Raw genomic sequence first — 16,786 nt, 5'->3', positions numbered from 1 at the left:
CTGCCTTTGAGCATGTTTTTTTTTTTACTTTTATAGATGGAGTTCCCATTGCCATGCATTATACGACTGACAGACGGCAATGGTTGGAGTTAAAAATCATCATTTGTGTTTATGCATTAGTCTGTAGGCGGAGAGTAGGTGTTTTTAGTGGCTGTTCAAACACATTCCCCCACATGAGCGTTTCCACTACGAAAGCAATCCGGACGAATGCGTTTTCGACTACCTCTGGAAGTGGTCGAAACTGGATAAGCTCAAACTGTTTTACACCCCATTTACACCTGAATTTACTTAGCGTTGTCCACTTGTGATGTGATTGACCAAAACGCATCTTAATACCAGGTGGAAACAGGGCCCAGTTAGGACATTTAAGTAGCTTTACAAACGTGCCTTAAAAAACATTACTGGTGTGCATCTTGAGACAAAACAATGGCACTGACATATTTTAAGATATGTCAAGTTTTCAGTTAACTAGCTTTCGGTTAAGACTGGTCAAACACGCATTTTAGTCTAGGACTAGGCATAAGCTTTGTCTGTGAAACCTGCCATTGGTCTAATTAAGAAGAAATTGAGCACTGCTGTTCAGTAGTAGATTCGACATAATGAAACACTTCAATGTTCATAGAATTAATAAGTCACACCTTATACAATTGTTAATTTTAATCTGAAATTTTAAAATTTATAAAATTAAATGGTCTGACTCCAAGCAAAATTTTTCTCACTTTCGAAATAATTTCAAGCTTTATTGTTTTTTTACATAATTGTAAACGTAAAAAGACAATTAGAGCCTATAACAAGGTAAGCAGGTGTGATATTGTTGCATAAAGTGGCACCCTTTTCCTTTTTTATTTATTTACTTTCTGTTATTGTTGTATTGCACTGTTGTTTATAGCATGATTAAAGAAAACAAATATTTAATATATAACAAATACAAACATTTCATAAATTGATATGCTTTTTTATATTAATGGTTTTTATTGTTGACAAAATGTCAGTAGTTATTTTTATTTTGTCTTCATTTTATGTTTCTCTTACATGTCAGGATTAGATCTATCTATATCTAATAAAGGCTTGAATTGCATACGAGTTTGAATTTAAGTATACACAAGTCTTCTTGTTATACATTTCCAAACCTTGACATCAGTTAATAAAAGTGCAAGTCTGAATTACTGGTTTGGTTTCATAAACAGATAGGCTGTCTGTCATGAAGACAAGAAGCTAATTCCCCACAGGCAGAGGGAGTTTAAAATTAATCTCTCTCTTCATTGGCCAGTTGTCTTCAAAGCCTTTTTAGGGTTTGAACGTATCAACAGGAGATCTCCCCTGCACTGTAGTGTTGAGCTCAAATGTGACAGAGACACACACCAAGGGACCAGGTCAGTTACTGAAATAAGCCTTAAAACACTGTGCACAATAAATAAACACAGATCAATACTATTTTAATTATACTTGAATAGTACAGAAGATGTAGAAATGTAAACAAATTTAGTGCACTGACAGTATTTTTTATAAACTATGCATGTGACCCAGGTGTATGTTATACGTAGTGGAAAGTTCATATAAAACACTCACGTGTCTTTATTTAGCTCACTGCACATGACTGTAGTTATGTAGTCGGCAACTGGTAGGAAAATGCCTTTCTATTGTTGTCTTGTTTGTCTCATATTTGAAGCATTATTATTGTAATTTCTAGCAATATCTATGCAGCTTGGGTTTTTGTTGTTTTTTTGTGTATCCTGTCGACTCCATTTACAGTACTCATTCTAACTTGTGGACAGGTCAATTTATTAAAAATACATTAAAAATGCAGTTCATGCATATAATGACTTTAATACTCATCTTCCATGATGAGCATCTTCAACTATATGTACACAAAGGTATTTCATGATATTTTTGCCTGTTGTTTTGTGCCTGATGAAGACAGAAGCCTGATTGAAACAGTGTTTTTAATTTTTTTAAATTTCCTATAAAAATGATATATGTTTTACAAAACCATATAAATCTAACATGAACACATTTCTAAGAACTTGGCACATGTGTTTTAAACATGATTTTAAAATATTTTTATTTCCTTTATCTTATATTTTTATTGACCTTTATACATTCGTGATTTTTCAAGAACAATTGCAGCTGCTTGTATTATTAACTATTTATAACAGGGGTTTTCTCAACTCTGGCCCTCAAGGTTCACTTTCCTGCAGAGTTCAGCTCCAACCTTGATCAAACTCACCTGTCTGTAACTTTGTAATATTTCTGAAGACCTTGATTAGCTTGTTCAGGTGTGTTTGATTAGGGCTGGAGGCTCCAACTTGGAGCTAAAGGCATGTTCACGGCATGACTTAATTACCATAATTACAGTACGAGATTCCAATTTATTAAAAGCATCCACGTCTTTGTAGCGCTCATATTTACACTTTGTAAGCTGGGAATTTTCTGAGAGCTCCTACTTGTACTACACAACTGCTGTACCACCTGATTGCCACAAATTGATTTAGGTATTGATAGAGTAGAACGTGACGTGTTTTCATCTTGAAATTACGGTAATTACAACATGGCGTGAACACAGCATAAGCTCTGCAGGAGAGTGGACCTCAAGGACCAGAGTTCAGAAATTTATAAATACTATATTGACTCAAAATAATAATAATAAAACTAATAATCCGTAATAAGTATAGCTTAAAGCTCAAACTGGTTATAAACTGTCTGGTTGTTGGTTGTTGTGTTTTATTATAATTATTATTATTATATTAAAAAACTAATATTATTTCTTTTCGAGCAGCCTTATGTCAATATCACAGATAACACCAACCCTCTTCCTGAGCGGGGCTGATGCTCCTATGAATCAGGCACTTATGACCCGCAAAGGCATTACACTCATTGTGAACGTGACCCTGTCCCACGCCTGCCCTATCTACCCAGGTGTGAAGTGCATACGTGTTGCAGTGTCCGACCTTCCAAATGCCCGTTTGGGCGATCATTTTGACCACGTTTCAGCTCGAATCCACAACAACAGAGCCGGAGGAACCCTAGTGCACTGCGCTGCGGGCATGAGTCGCTCACCTGCTCTAATAATGGCCTACCTTATGAAGTACAAAGGAGTGACTCTGCGGCAGGCACATAACTGGGTTAAAGACAGTAGACCCTACATCAGCCTTAATACAGGATTCTGGACCCAACTTCTGGACTATGAGAGGAAACTCTACGGTAAGAATACTGTGAAGGTAGCTGAACCACTGGATCCACTGCCAATGCCCAAAACACCAAAACTACCTTCCAAGAATAACATGAGACAATGTCCTCCGTCACCGAGGCTGAGCCGGCTTAGAAGATTCCCCTCTTTGGCACTTTAATCAACAGTAGCAAAAACAGTACTTTTTGCCAAAAGTGGACATTAAATGTTCCATATACATATTGTAAGGGCAGTGAAAGTATCACACTGGATCAACAGGACCTATGAAACAGACTATATCAGTACTACAGCATGTCTGACTGTTTTGTTTATCCGCCAGCATTTTTATTGTTCCTCCTGGTTTCTAATGCAATTCACTTTCAAGAAAGTTTATTCACTTTGTTTATTCCTTTTTGATGTGGCCTGGCTGGAATTCCAGGAATAAATGAAATGTTGAAACTTAGTATGTTGTGTTATTTAACCAACAGAGGACACTGTTGGAGCATCAATCTCATACTATGCAAGAAAAGGCATAGGGTTAATGAATGGAAGGCTCAATAGAAAATTGAAATTGAAGTTTTGAACATCTTTATCTCAATCAATCTAAAGCTAAGTTTGCCTGAATTTCTATAATGTGCATGAGATAAAGACTGCAGACTTTTTTTTTTTTTTACTTTTAAACAAGACTATTACAATTTTACATTGTATTACAAAATATTAGAATTACATTTTCAGTTTATTTTAATTGTACTTTAACTTCAAACTCAAATTGCAGTTCTGCATTCTGCTTGCTTTCAATTTTGCAATTGCTCACAAAGAGATATTATTTTGTATTGTTGTTATTATTATTATTATTTAAAATTTCTATATTATAGAATTGGGCCTGTGACACAAGGTGAGCATCTCAATGAGACAAAAAAAAGTCTCAGGTTATCATTCCTCACCTTTATAATACAGGTTTATCTCTCACAATCTTTCTTTTAATCATGTGTGTTTAGTGCTTTTGGCAATGTTTTGTTGGTGCTGAGTGAGGGGAGCGAAGTTATAGACATGCTTCTTTGGAGGGGGTGAGTGAATGTGTTGAAAGCTGAGAAAGACAGGATGGAGTGGGAAGAGTCAAAATGTCTTGGATGAAAAAAGGCACTTATTTATCCTAAAAAAAAATAAATAAATAAAAATAAAGCCTGCCATCTTGTGCAATTAACAGGAAACAAGTTGCCCAACTATGTTTTGGGATAAAATGAAGTGTTTGTGTGTACTGGCCCATGTGTTTCTTTGTCTGTTTGTTAATGAGACACTGCTTTCAGTGAACCCATCATGGGATAAATAAGCATGTTATTACCATACACTCATTTATCTTTCTGCACATTATTTGACAGCAATCCATCCTTGTAAGGTAATGCAGTCTGACCACAAAAGCTATGATAGATGTTTCCCTGGAAGGTATAGCAGAGCATTCATTGTGTGTGTGCCTGCGTGTGTGTGTGCGTGTGTGTGTGTGTGTGTGTGTGTGTGTGTGTGTGACTGTTTTCATGATTTATGAGGACACAAATTTGTATAATGACATGGGTATTACACTGGTATTATGACATAAACATGTTTGATGAGGACATTTCATGAGTCGTCATATTTAAAATAGCTTTAAAAACATACTAAACAATGTTTTATTAAAAATGTGGGGGTGCAGGGCACAGTGCCAAACACCAGGCGCCACTCTTCCAGCATGATGACCTCATCCCCTACTGGAACATATCGTCTAAATTCATCATCACTGAATGTAGTGTTTGTGTCTTCGTTCATGCACTATGAAATTCACAAGCATTACCAAATAATACTAACATTTTTATCTTAATTGTGTAATAAATGTAGCTTTATTTGTATTGCTATGCTGTGGAAAAGAGACCTAAATAAGTTGCTGTTGGTTTTAGTTTTTTCTCTTAAGATTTTCATGCAAGTCCACCCCACTTATCCTGCAAATGTGGTAGTAGTTGCTTTATTAGTGGCATTAATACACACAAAATCACAAGAATTAAGATATTTGTTGAAACATTTTTCACTTTTGGCTTGCTTAGTTGGGGACTCTTAATAATATTCTTAATATTCAGCAATATTATTGATTTGACTGCACTGACACTATCTGATGTCTTGTCAGTTACGCTTGTTTCATAAGTTGAATACGGAAAACGTAGTGCTTAGCATAAGCGTTTTGAACCGAGAGAGGCGTTACACACTTTTTACGTAAGTTGAATACAGAAGGCGGTCTGGAGGAAGCTAATTATTTTACTTTATAATTATATTTACTTTATTTTACTTTATTAACCCCCCGGAGCCATGTGGAGTATGGATGGATGTACTTTTTTGAGCTTCTAACAGGGAGTTTCTGTGCACTGCCATTACAGAGCTTGGGAGCATCAGGGTGATTATTAATATATCTCCAATTGTATTTGTCTGAAAGAAGAAAGTCATAGGATGGCTTGAGGGTGAGTAAATCATAGGGTAATTTTCATTTTAAAGTGAACTAATCCTTGAACTGAGCTGGACAATGACATTTTGTGTTGTTTTCTACAGAGCTGTTTTATAGATGAATTACACTCATTCCATAATTGATGAACTACTACACAGTTACTGAAGAAAACTGAATCAACATTGAACTGACTTCTGCTGAATAATGACACTATTTTTTAGAGCTGCTTTACAGCAGAGTTGAATTCTGTTTGCATCATTTATCATCATTTTCCTGTTTATTACTGTAAAGCTGCTTTGAAACAATCTGTAATGTATAAAGTGCTAAAGTAGACTTGACTTGACGGAAATGTTTCTGTTTTCCAAAAGGTTCAGTAATAAATTGCAAAACATGAAAATCTTTCATACAACAGGATGCTTAAAATGCATGTTGAAACACTGTACTACTGTACTACACTGCACATGCAGGGAACAAAATGAATTGTGCGCACAATTTACTAATTCATTCCCTCAATTTAGTAAATTGAGGGAATGGATTAGTAAATCGTGCACATGATTTATAAATAGAGGGAACGACTTAGTAAAGTGTGCTCACAATTTAGCCTACTAATTTATCCTTTTCCTGTATGTCATGAGCGGGGCCCCGTACTTTCTTCAGTAACAAGGCACTTTATATAACAAGGCAATTTATATAAATCAATATATTCACTGAAATAAATTCCCAGAGCAGGTTTCAGCAGTTATATAAGTATTTATTGCAAATATACACAAATATCAATATTGTTTCAAAAAGCAAATGCAAATAAATAAAACTTCAACCCTGGTAAGAATGGAATACATAAACATACCACATGAAAAAAATACATACACCTCTATGAACAGATTAAAGTTTCCATTATTTTGGAAAGAAATAGCAGTGCAACCCTGCTGCAACAATGCAAATTTGCAATGCAAATGTTAAAGGATTAGTCCACTTTTAAATAAAATTTTCCTGATAATTTACTCACCCCCATGTCATCATGGGGATGTCCAAGATGTTCATGTCTTTCTTTCGTCAGTCGAAAAGGAATTAAAGTTTTTGATGAAAACATTCCAGGATTATTCTCCGTATAGTGGACTTCAATGGCCTCCAGATGGTTGAAGGTCAAAATTACAGTTTCAGTGCAGCTTCAAAGGGCTTTAAACAATACCAGACGAGGAATAAGGGTCTTATCTAGCGAAACGATTGGTCATTTTCGAAAAAAAATACAACTATATATGCTTTATAAACACAAATTATTATTATTAGCTGTATGTCCTACGCTTTCCCTATTCTACGTACGGAACGAACGCGGCACCAGTTTCGTTTTTTTCCGTAAATAGAATAGGGAAAGCGTAGAACATACGACATAAGCGTTTTGAGGAATACGGAAAGCGGAAGCACGTGCAAGCCGTTAATTTGTGTTTATAAAGCATATACAGTTGTATTTTTTTCGAAAATGACAGATAGTTTCACTAGATAAGACCCTTATTCCTCGTCTGGTATTGTTTAAAGCCCTTTGAAGCTGCACTGAAACTGTAATTTTGACCTTCAACTGTCTGGAGGCCATTGAAGTCCACTATAAGGAGAATAATCCTGGAATGTTTTCATCAAAAACCTTAATTTCTTTTCGACTGAAGAAAGAAAGACATTTTGGATGACATGGGGGTGAGTAAATTATCAGGAAAATTTTATTTAAAAGTGGACTAATCCTTTAAAGATCATTATACACAGAGACTCTTTTTTAGATGCTTGAAAAAAGTCATCCTTATGTAATTATTATTATAATATGTCCTGAATACCTCATCTAATAAAGTTGTGTATTTTGTCAGCACAGAGAAACTTGTCTTTTTTTATAGTCATTGGTTTGTGCTTTGTTTGTGTCCTCATATTCCAAAAAGGATGCCAGAAAACAGACTGTCTTGGAGAATTGTGAGTGCTGAGCCTGTCCCATTGTCAATGAGAATAGACACATACTCTCCAGCCTGTGAAAAAGAAATTATATACATTAATCAAGCTTTTTGTTATTTTTAATGGGTCAATAATCTAAGATCGTCCATGAAAAAGAAGAAAAGTTCTTAGATATGCACTCTTTGTAGCTATTGTTTGGTGTGTTAGTTCACCATTTTTAAGAAGACTGTATATGTAATGACATTGTCATTATTTATCAAGTAAAAAAAAAGTTATCTATTTGCCTTGCACCTTGAAAGTTTTTAAATGTATTTTTCAAGGTAAGAAGGTCTTTTTTTGAATTCATAAATCATTACGTTTTTGGGTGGTTGTGCCACATGACACTTAACAAGCTGAACTAACCTTGCGTATCCTTGTCATAAAAATGTTCAAATTAAGATATTTTGAAAAGTCTTATTGACCTGGACTAACAGTCATGCATTTATAATGTGTTTTTAAATAAACTGAATAAAACAGCCAAAAAGTAAGCATCACATTATTAAAAGAGGGCAATGATGTATATGCATAATACTGGGGTTTTGACAGGGATTAATCATATTGTCAAGGGCCCAGAAGCAGAAGATGCCCCTGTGACACATCAGATTAAAAAGGTGCCAACAAATAAAGTCCCAGGCCTTTGATTTCTGTCAGCATTATGGCACAAAGGATCCAGTAATCTGTATAATTCTTGTTCAGTTAAATAGACATTTTATGATTTGTGGTAAGCTTGTCAGCCAGTTATACCTGTAGGTAAAGTGTACCGGTAAGGAGAATACTGAATACTCCTCCTGTAGCACTCACTCCAGTCACTGTCTCCAGAGACCTGCATCATTATAAACACATTAATCATGGTTTGGGACTCATTTGGTTGACTGACTGTGTGGTGTTAGAATAACAGTTCAAATGGTCAGTGCTATTCATTATAATGGACCAGTACTACTCACACATTACTCTGACAAAGAGACTCTATGCATATGGAAGTCTTGACACTGTCTCTCTGCCTGGCATTGGGCTTCTTCTGAGACTCATTGGATTCTAAGAAAACACACAAACACAGATACAAGATGCAAAGTTAAAGGGATTGTGACAGGCAGGCTCTGTGTTCAGTAGTACAAGCAACCCCACCCGTTCCACTGAACTTTATCTAAGGGACAGACTGTTGGATAGGCCCAATTTACCACACACTCTCTAAGAAAAAACATGATGCAATCAGGAATAAGGCATTGCATGTGCTTCAGCTACAGAATGATCATATGAAGCTTATCTTTTATGTTTCTATCTGTCTAAATGGAACAACTAAATGACCAGCCAGTGCATATTGTTTAGCTTACACATATATCCATTCCTTGCAACAAATAAGCGTACTTACTGCTACATATGCAGAAATTGTGTGTAAAAGCATAATTTATTCATGATATAATACCTGCGTGACAGGGGTTCTCAAGATCCACTTTCTGGCAGATTTTTACTCCAACCCTAATCAAAAACACCTGTACAAGCTAATCAAGGTCTTTGAGATTACTAGAAAGCTACAGGGATGTGTGTTTGAACAGGGTTGAACAGAACTAAACTCTGCAGCATGTGCAACCAGTGGACATTATCCCATAAGGCCACAAGAGCTGGGGAGTCATCAAATTCAAAAAGAACTGTGAGCACGGTTAGGTTAGGATATCATACCTTTAGGGGTACAAGAGCAACATTTATTTTTTCTTTTTTGCTATAAATTAGTGAATTTCCATTTATGCCTACAGCATAAGATGCTGGGATAGGATCCACAATGGACAGTCTGTTTGAAGAATGGACGGATAGATAGAAATTCAATTATTGAGAGAGTATATAACAAATCTTTATTCAAAACCACAGACTTGACTTATTACAATTCGTTATGGTAAACCAACAATATTTATTTCAATTTCAAACTGTAGAATCAGATTTCACAGGAAATTCTAGGCTTACATCATTCATTCTTGCATTAACGTCATGTCAGTAAACACAAAAGAATGTCCAGCTACTATATTGTGTGTGCTAAGGAGTAGTTGTAGCTTGTTTCTGCAATAAATAGTATTGTTTAGTACAGTCAAAACAGCAACCCTCACTGACCTACAGGAAATCACTGTTTGTCAAAACAAAAAAAATCTCAAACTGTTTTTGAATTAAAAAAAAAATGAATTTGCATTCAAAAAGGGAAAGCAACAGAGCCTGATCCGAACCACAGTGGTAGATATGACTTTTTCTGATATATGCTTTGTTGGAAATTCTTCTTAAGGCCAATTCACACCGCCCCGACGACGGCCAACAAACACCAACAAACGCCAACGAACAAGTTGGCCGTTGGATTTAGAATTCTATGAGAAAAAACTGTCATGTTCACACCGCCCCCAACAAGCACCGACCAACGAGTGACGTCTGACTGGGAAAATTCCACAACTACACAAGTAACCATGTTAACAATATGTCAGGTTAGTTTACTATATTAATAATATAGTATCATATATATTTTCATTGTATTAAAGTATTGAGGTAAAACAAAAATACTAACCTGAAATCCGAAGCGCTGTAGCCATCGATCTGATCGTAACCTATTGCGCTGCGGTTGGTATACCGGTTTTTAAACTTTTTTTTAGCGCGACCCTTTTTATTAACGAGACCCATAAGCATATACAACCATGTAGCTAAACAAGTCAAAACGAATTATTAAAAAACGAAACTGAAGGTAAACCTGCGTTGCTCTCATGGTGGTTATAACGTTACCTCTCTCTTTCGGTGAAGTGGAGCAGCTGCTCTTGCTGAATGGCACGGATTGCACTATGGACTATTGTACCTTTTATATATATTAACTGTATTTTATTTTTTATAACGAACAAGCTGCGATGTCACGTTTCCAGTGCTTTGTTGTGTGTGCGTGAGGCGCGGGCGCGATCAAATAGCCGTCTTTGCAGGGGACTTCCCTCATCGTCATGGCAACGGTTCGTTAACAGGTCAGATTACGTCAGAGTTGGTTGCCGTCTGTTGGAAAACTGTTCACACCGCGCAGACATTCCACGACCCGACAAACGCCGATTAAACATGTTCACCAACGCCAACAACGGCCAACAAACGCCAACAGGGGTATCACACCAAACCAACAAACTCCAACAGACGAGTTTGTTGGCCGTCGTCGGGGCGGTGTGAATTGGCCTTTACTGTCAGTGGGTCTTAGTGCAGCATGACAGATCTGATATGATCTGGTGATCACCAATAACCATGTGGTTTCCTCAAACCATCAGATTCATCCGCAAAGAAGAACCTCCGCTTACTGTAGGTTAAAGATCTACTCTGCAAGTAACAATTTTATGATTCAACTACAGATGGCAATAGAGAGACTAAAGTTCGTAGTGAAGCTTTGAGGTATTAATATGTACTCTTTAGGCCAGGGATAGGCAACCAACTCTGAACCTGGAGGGCAATGTTCAGCTCCATGCCAAACACACCTGCCTGTAATTTTCAAGTAAGTTAATCCTGAAGACTTTGGTTAGATTTTTCATCTAAACTCTGCAGGACAGGGGTCCAGTGGGTGTTTGAAGGTTTGAAGGTGCTGCCTGTGAAGAGGTAGTCTAAAGGTACAATTTTTACACAATCTGACAATGTAAAGAAGGCACTTCAGTATACAGAAATTTAGATGGAATCTCTGTTTTAGGACTTTAAGTTTTAGAGCTGGTGATGTTGATTTTCTCTCTTGTCTACGCACAAGATTATTTTCAAGTTTCAAGGGCATATTAAAGGCTATTTAGTTTAACCTAAGGGCTATTAAGTTTAAGGTTGATAACAAGTCTGAATATTGGGGGCAGGGGCAAAACATTTTGAACTACGTACCGAGTAGCAGACTAGCTGTGAGCTGATAGAACCCAGACACTGGAGCCGTGTACCGGCCACTGCTGGCGTTAAAGCCCTGCCCTCTCTGATGGAACTGCTCTGTGTTTAAAGGCTGTGGAAAACACACAGAAATGGAAATATTGAATATGCCATTGCCAATCTTATCCATTGCCAACCCTTCTCCACTGCTTTGCCAGTCTGTTTCACCATCAGCCAAAGCTAACATTACTGCTAAACCAATATATCTAGAAGCTAGGGCTTCTTCAAACAAATGAAAGTCTAATTGAGAGTTTAAATTTAATTTCACAGCTCTGGGGATACTATATCATAGTTAATGAGTTAAGTAAATTGTTTCTAGTTTGGAAGGGATTGTTTTCCACTCACAGTGTTGAAGGGCTGGAGCTCCTGCAGACTGCGACGGTGGACCAGCAGGTTGTGGTGCAGTCGGCAACGGAAAGCTGTGGCCACACGAGGAGGCTGATCGCAGAGCAAACAGTAAGTTCCTACCATCTCTGAGTGGAAAGATAATGGCAAGATTGTGATGTTCCTTTGTTAAAAGCACAATTAATTCCCATCTGACTGCGTTGTTTAATGTGGGATAAGGTATAACCCAGTAGACTAGGCACCTTCTCAGACTCAAAAACACTGAAATACAGCCAGTAGAAAATGGTTGAGATTGTTTTTGACCGACACTTAGCTGCATATAAATTCATTCAACATTCTCACAGTGAATAGAATATGTAAATATTTGGAGTGTTTGAGTGTGTGTATGAGCAGACAGAGTGGATGGAAGTGTAAAAGAATGAGAATGCTAGAATGTATAAGCGTGCGGCACCACTGCACTTTTCTGTGTGAATAAGAGCCTTTATGTTTTATATTGCTGTCAGAACAGCCTGCAGCATACTGCACCAGAGCACAAACAGACCTGTGTCTGCTTTCCTGGCAATGCTCCAACACTCATTCCACACACACATGCACACACGCACAAAATCTGGAATCCGTGGAATTCTTTGGCCAGGCCAAGTCAAATCCACGTCCTGGAAAATTACACTTATTAAGAGATCAGGCCAGCCTACAATCAGACTAGCAGCCGCCCCAACAAATGAGCATGACAACACACATCCCAAACATCAAGCAATGCTGAAAGTGACCTAGCCGAATCAAAAACACAAACAACCTGTTAGACCATTAAAACCAACATATTCAAATGTTCAACAAACTCTTTGAAAGGTGTTGATGTCAAAACAGTTACTTAACCAGTTTAATTAATTTGTGAACTTGCAAATGGAGTCGTTGTGTAGTGTGAATCCATCACTCACTGTAGAAATATTGCCTTAGCACAAGTGAACTGAATCTTTAGATGGTGCACGTTGTAGACCAAAGGGCAACCTACAAATTTATACAAGTCACAATAGTGTTTATGAACACTATGAACACTATGAACAGTGGTTTTCAATCCTGTTCCTGGAGACCCACGTTTCTGTACATTTTGTATGTCTCTCTTATCTGACACACTCAGCTGGGTTCATGGAGCTCTCTCCTGACAAGCTGATGATCTGAATCCACTTAACAAATGGAATCTTAACAAGTTTTAGATTTTGCTCAGGTATGCCAGATGGATGTATTGAGATTTCTTTTCTGTTTTGTATGGTATAATTGGTAATGGTGTGGGAATGGGCTTATGTCCACAAATCCCAGCATACCTTTCAGTTTGACTTGGAAGTCCTGTAACAACTCTGCATGATGAGGCAGTAGGGGGCCTGGAGGACCAGGAGGCCCCTGGGGACCAGGAGGGCCTGGTGGACCTGGAAGGCCATGCTGGACATATAGAAAGTTGAAGAAGTGAAGGATTAGGGACTTTCTCAGAGTAGACATGTTGTTATAGGCCTCATTAGGTTTATCTGTGTGTGCTGTGTTAAATCTGTGTTCATGCAGACACACTAGACTTTAGAAAGCCTTTGTTCAATACATCCATGCACTTATTCTATCTATTAATATTTTTCATGTATAGCAGGGTGTGTATGTAACAGAGATTACCTTGGATAGTCTTTTATTTCCTTTTGGTTTCTTATTTCCACCCTTGTTGGAGTTGTCCCTAAAGACTATCCATGTCCTGTGGGGGCTCACGATGGTTATGTCAGAGGATACAGTCTCCTGTAAAAGATAGGCATTTCAGGGCGTTAAACTATAAGCAAATATATATATATATGAGCTAAAAAGAAACATCCCTTTTTCAAGATTCTTTATTTTAAATGTAATTTAATTTTGTAAAAAATAAATCAATTTTACAAATGATTATTGGAAAGCTTGTCCTTAAGTCCTTAAGACACCTTAAGTCCTTAAGACACTAGCAGTTTACAGGTGGTAGACAATTAAGGCCACAGTTGAATAACTTAGGACACTACAGAGACCTTTCTACTGACTCTGAAAAACACAAGGAGAGCCACACCTGCGTGAACATGCCATAGTCCTGCTGCAGGGAGGCATGAGGAGTGCAGATGTGAACAGAGAAATAAACTGCAACGTCCGTAATGTAAGAGGCCTAAGAGGCCAGTGTTACAGGGAGGCAGGAACCACATGTAACCAAACCACATGTAACCATATGCAAGAACTGGTGCAAATCCGGTGCAGTCCATGAGGATGAGAAGTACTGTAGTATTAAAGCAGCTAGAGACTACTACTTTCCTTAATTTCTTTTCCTCATATATCTGTGAAATTTGTTAATTTTATGTCTCAGTTGTTGGATCACTTTATGTCCATACAAATATTTACACGTTAAGAAATTTGCTTAGAAAATTATATATACATATATACTAGGGCTGGGCGATATATCACATGCAATTGTCACGCGCATTTCGTCAGTAAAGCCGGTTCCCTGATTACTGCTAAATCGCCATCACCTGCTTTCAAATGGAGCGCCATTTAATAGCCAGAGCTGTAGTTCACTGACAAGCTACGCAATATCGAGTTCATTATCGAAGGCGATTCATCTGCGATATGAACGCGATATTGCGTGGCTTGTCAGTGATCTACGGCTCTGTCTATTAAATGCCGCTCCATTTGAAAGCAGGTGATGGTGATTTAGCGGTAATCAGGGAACCTTGCTTTACTGACGAAATGCGCCTGACAATCGCATGCGATATATCACCCAGCCCTAATATATACATATATGTATATATATATATATATATATATATATATATATATATATATATATATATATATATCATATGGTTCTCAAACCCATAAAGTAAAATTTAAAGATTTGATTTACGAGATTCCACAGTGTCATTGTATAAGCCTTGACAGGTGTACAGCAGGTGTGTGTATGGCATTTGACTTACAGGGCTCTCAGTGCTGACTGTATTATTTTCTTCTTGGAGCTCCAGACTCTCCTCACTCTCTTGTGTGGTGCAGGTAGTCAGCAGTAAACTCAGCAGCAAGGCCGTCAGTGCCCCTCTTGTCCCATGCGTGAGCTTCATGCTGCAGTGTCAGTAGGTAAACGTCTAACTCACTCAACCCCTTCTTAGTATCTCAGTTCACAACTTCCATTCCAACAAAGAGATGTGACCAGACGTCCTGTGGGTAACACAATGGAATCGGTCCTTAGAGAAGAAGGATATCCAAGAGTTGAGAATGCTGGTTCTTCAAAGTGTGAAAGAGTCCTGTAGCTGATAGTGGAACTTGATTTGGAGAAGATGATTTGGTCTATGATCTACCAATGATCTACTTTAATTTCTGGGGTGGTTTTTTTTTGACATGGAGAAGAAAATCCGTTCTCAGATCAGTTCAAATTTTGATTGTCCTCAGCATGGAGTGTTCAGAGTGCCATGAGAGTTGTCCATAGGGCCTCACCACTCTACCCATTCACAGTCAGTCTGTCCCATGTGACAGCCAAGATTCCCTGTGCCTCCTTTCTATAGTCTAAACTCTCTAAGCTTGAGTTATGGATGTTCAGTGTATGTGTTATAGTCACCCACTGTGTGTAGGTGTGCATTCCATAAATACATGTGTGTGGTTATGTGAATGTATTTGTCGATTGCTAGTGTCTGTTGCTCAGTTGCGGTGTGATTACCTGTGATAAACCCTGTGTGTGGTATACTCAGTCTCTCTCTGTGGGTGGTATCTCCACTTCTTCTTTCTGTTTTAATAATGTTTGATTGCCTTCTGCTCTCCCTGGTGCCTTTGCACAGCTCCGTCTGTTTATATTTTCAGTAATTCCTTCAGTGATGTTTTTTTTTTTTTTTTTTCGCCAGTTGAGGTCCCCTTTGCCAGGCTCCAGTTTATTCCACGTATATGTCAGTAGCCCAGTCAGAAAAGATTTTTCTGTTTTGAAGGGCTCCTTTTCGCGCTCCACTCTTTTTAGCTTCCTCTCAGACCAGACTCCTCCTCCTCTTCTAGTTTGTCCACTCCTCCTGATATCTGCTGTTGATATCTGTCACTTTGTCTTTCTTCAGCCTCCATGCCATTTATCTGAACTCTCAATTTATCTGATCTCTCCTTGTCTCTCTCTCTCTTCTACAGTGAGTTCCTTGGTCCCTTCTTTCATTTGTCTTGTGTTTAGCTCATTCGTTTGTCTCTGCCAGCCCTTTCTCTCTCTGTCATCCTCAGCTGCAGGGTCCTAGTGCCTCTTTTATGTGTTTATACAGTGGTCAGAAATGCTCCTTCAAGATGATTTAAGAGTGATAGAAATCTAACAGATTTAAAATGTCAGAAATAGGATAATGTTCATTTAGTCTCTATCCTAAATTTGAAAGCAGTGGGAGACATTTGGGTGTGGCAGAAATGTGCATTGCAGATATGCAGAATTGTACTGTTGAAATGATGACAGTTGAGATGAAAGTTGCACACTTTCAGTAAGTAAACCACCACACCTCTCTTTTTATCAGTCTTCTGCTATTGCTTTTTCCTGGCTGAGAGAACAGCATCTGTGTGGTCTTTAGACTAGATGACTACTGGGCACAAAACTAATGAAGGTTTAAAAATGCTGGAGTCTGTGAGCCTAATTAAGTGTCATTATTTTAAAAATTCAACCACTGGCACAATCTCCTGGCACAATTCGTTCAAAATGATCAGGATAATCAGCACAATAATTTTTTATACAATGTGTCTACAGCATAGTATAGAGGTAATTTTAAATGATTAAATTAGAACCAGTGCTGCAAATCATTAAAGCATGCACTGAAAATTGAGAAACCGTAGCCTACACTCATGGCTGCCAAACTAAACAATATAGACAATGCTATCTAACTCATTATGGAAATAGAAGTTTGTGGTTGGAGAAAGGTGAGTGGAAGCACATGTCTACTTAATTAAGTCCTGGATAAGAGGATTTG

At 37.8% G+C, this 16,786-nt stretch overlaps 3 protein-coding genes across 3 annotated transcripts in view; 2 read left to right on the top strand and 1 right to left on the bottom strand.

Annotated features, from left to right (window-relative positions):
* On the top strand, nt 1-3,629 carry si:ch1073-184j22.2 (dual specificity protein phosphatase 18). Its single transcript, XM_048195809.1, has 2 exons — nt 1-1,373; nt 2,777-3,629. Exon 2 carries the CDS (start codon nt 2,781-2,783, stop codon nt 3,345-3,347), a length of 567 nt encoding a protein of 188 aa, XP_048051766.1. The 5' UTR covers nt 1-1,373; nt 2,777-2,780; the 3' UTR covers nt 3,348-3,629.
* Nucleotides 3,630-7,276: 3,647 nt separating this feature from the next.
* si:ch1073-184j22.1 (erythroferrone) lies at nt 7,277-16,514 on the bottom strand. Its single transcript, XM_048195807.1, has 8 exons — nt 14,795-16,514; nt 13,488-13,604; nt 13,154-13,268; nt 11,835-11,962; nt 11,451-11,562; nt 8,543-8,633; nt 8,343-8,421; nt 7,277-7,633 (listed from the first exon to the last, which is right to left on the bottom strand). Exons 1-8 carry the CDS (start codon nt 14,930-14,932, stop codon nt 7,535-7,537), a joined length of 879 nt encoding a protein of 292 aa, XP_048051764.1. The 5' UTR covers nt 14,933-16,514; the 3' UTR covers nt 7,277-7,534.
* mfn1a (mitofusin 1a) overlaps nt 11,065-16,786 on the top strand; it is a 25,652-nt gene continuing 19,930 nt past the window's right edge. Inside the window, exons 1-2 of the mRNA XM_048195808.1 lie at nt 11,065-11,085; nt 11,837-11,945. The gene's annotated coding sequence lies outside the window, so the exon portion shown is untranslated. The remainder of the gene's footprint in view (nt 11,086-11,836; nt 11,946-16,786) is intronic.

The sequence above is a fragment of the Megalobrama amblycephala genome, linkage group LG7 (assembly GCF_018812025.1).
Source record: "Megalobrama amblycephala isolate DHTTF-2021 linkage group LG7, ASM1881202v1, whole genome shotgun sequence".
Taxonomy (NCBI): Eukaryota; Metazoa; Chordata; class Actinopteri; order Cypriniformes; family Xenocyprididae; genus Megalobrama; species Megalobrama amblycephala.
The sequence above is the reverse complement of the archived record's forward strand: the minus strand, read 5'-3'. Positions and strand labels throughout refer to the sequence as shown.

Excerpts from the sequence above, each read along its gene's own strand:
- si:ch1073-184j22.2 (XM_048195809.1), top strand. The coding sequence starts at position 2,781 with ATGTCAATATCACAGATAACACCAACCCTCTTCCTGAGCGGGGCTGAT.
- si:ch1073-184j22.1 (XM_048195807.1), bottom strand. The coding sequence starts at position 14,932 with ATGAAGCTCACGCATGGGACAAGAGGGGCACTGACGGCCTTGCTGCTG. Across the intron at positions 13,605-14,794 it reads CAGTCAGCACTGAGAGCCCT|GAGACTGTATCCTCTGACAT; the intron begins GTAAGTCAAATG and ends TATCTTTTACAG. Across the intron at positions 8,422-8,542 it reads TCTCTTTGTCAGAGTAATGT|GTCTCTGGAGACAGTGACTG; the intron begins GTGAGTAGTACT and ends ATAATGATGCAG.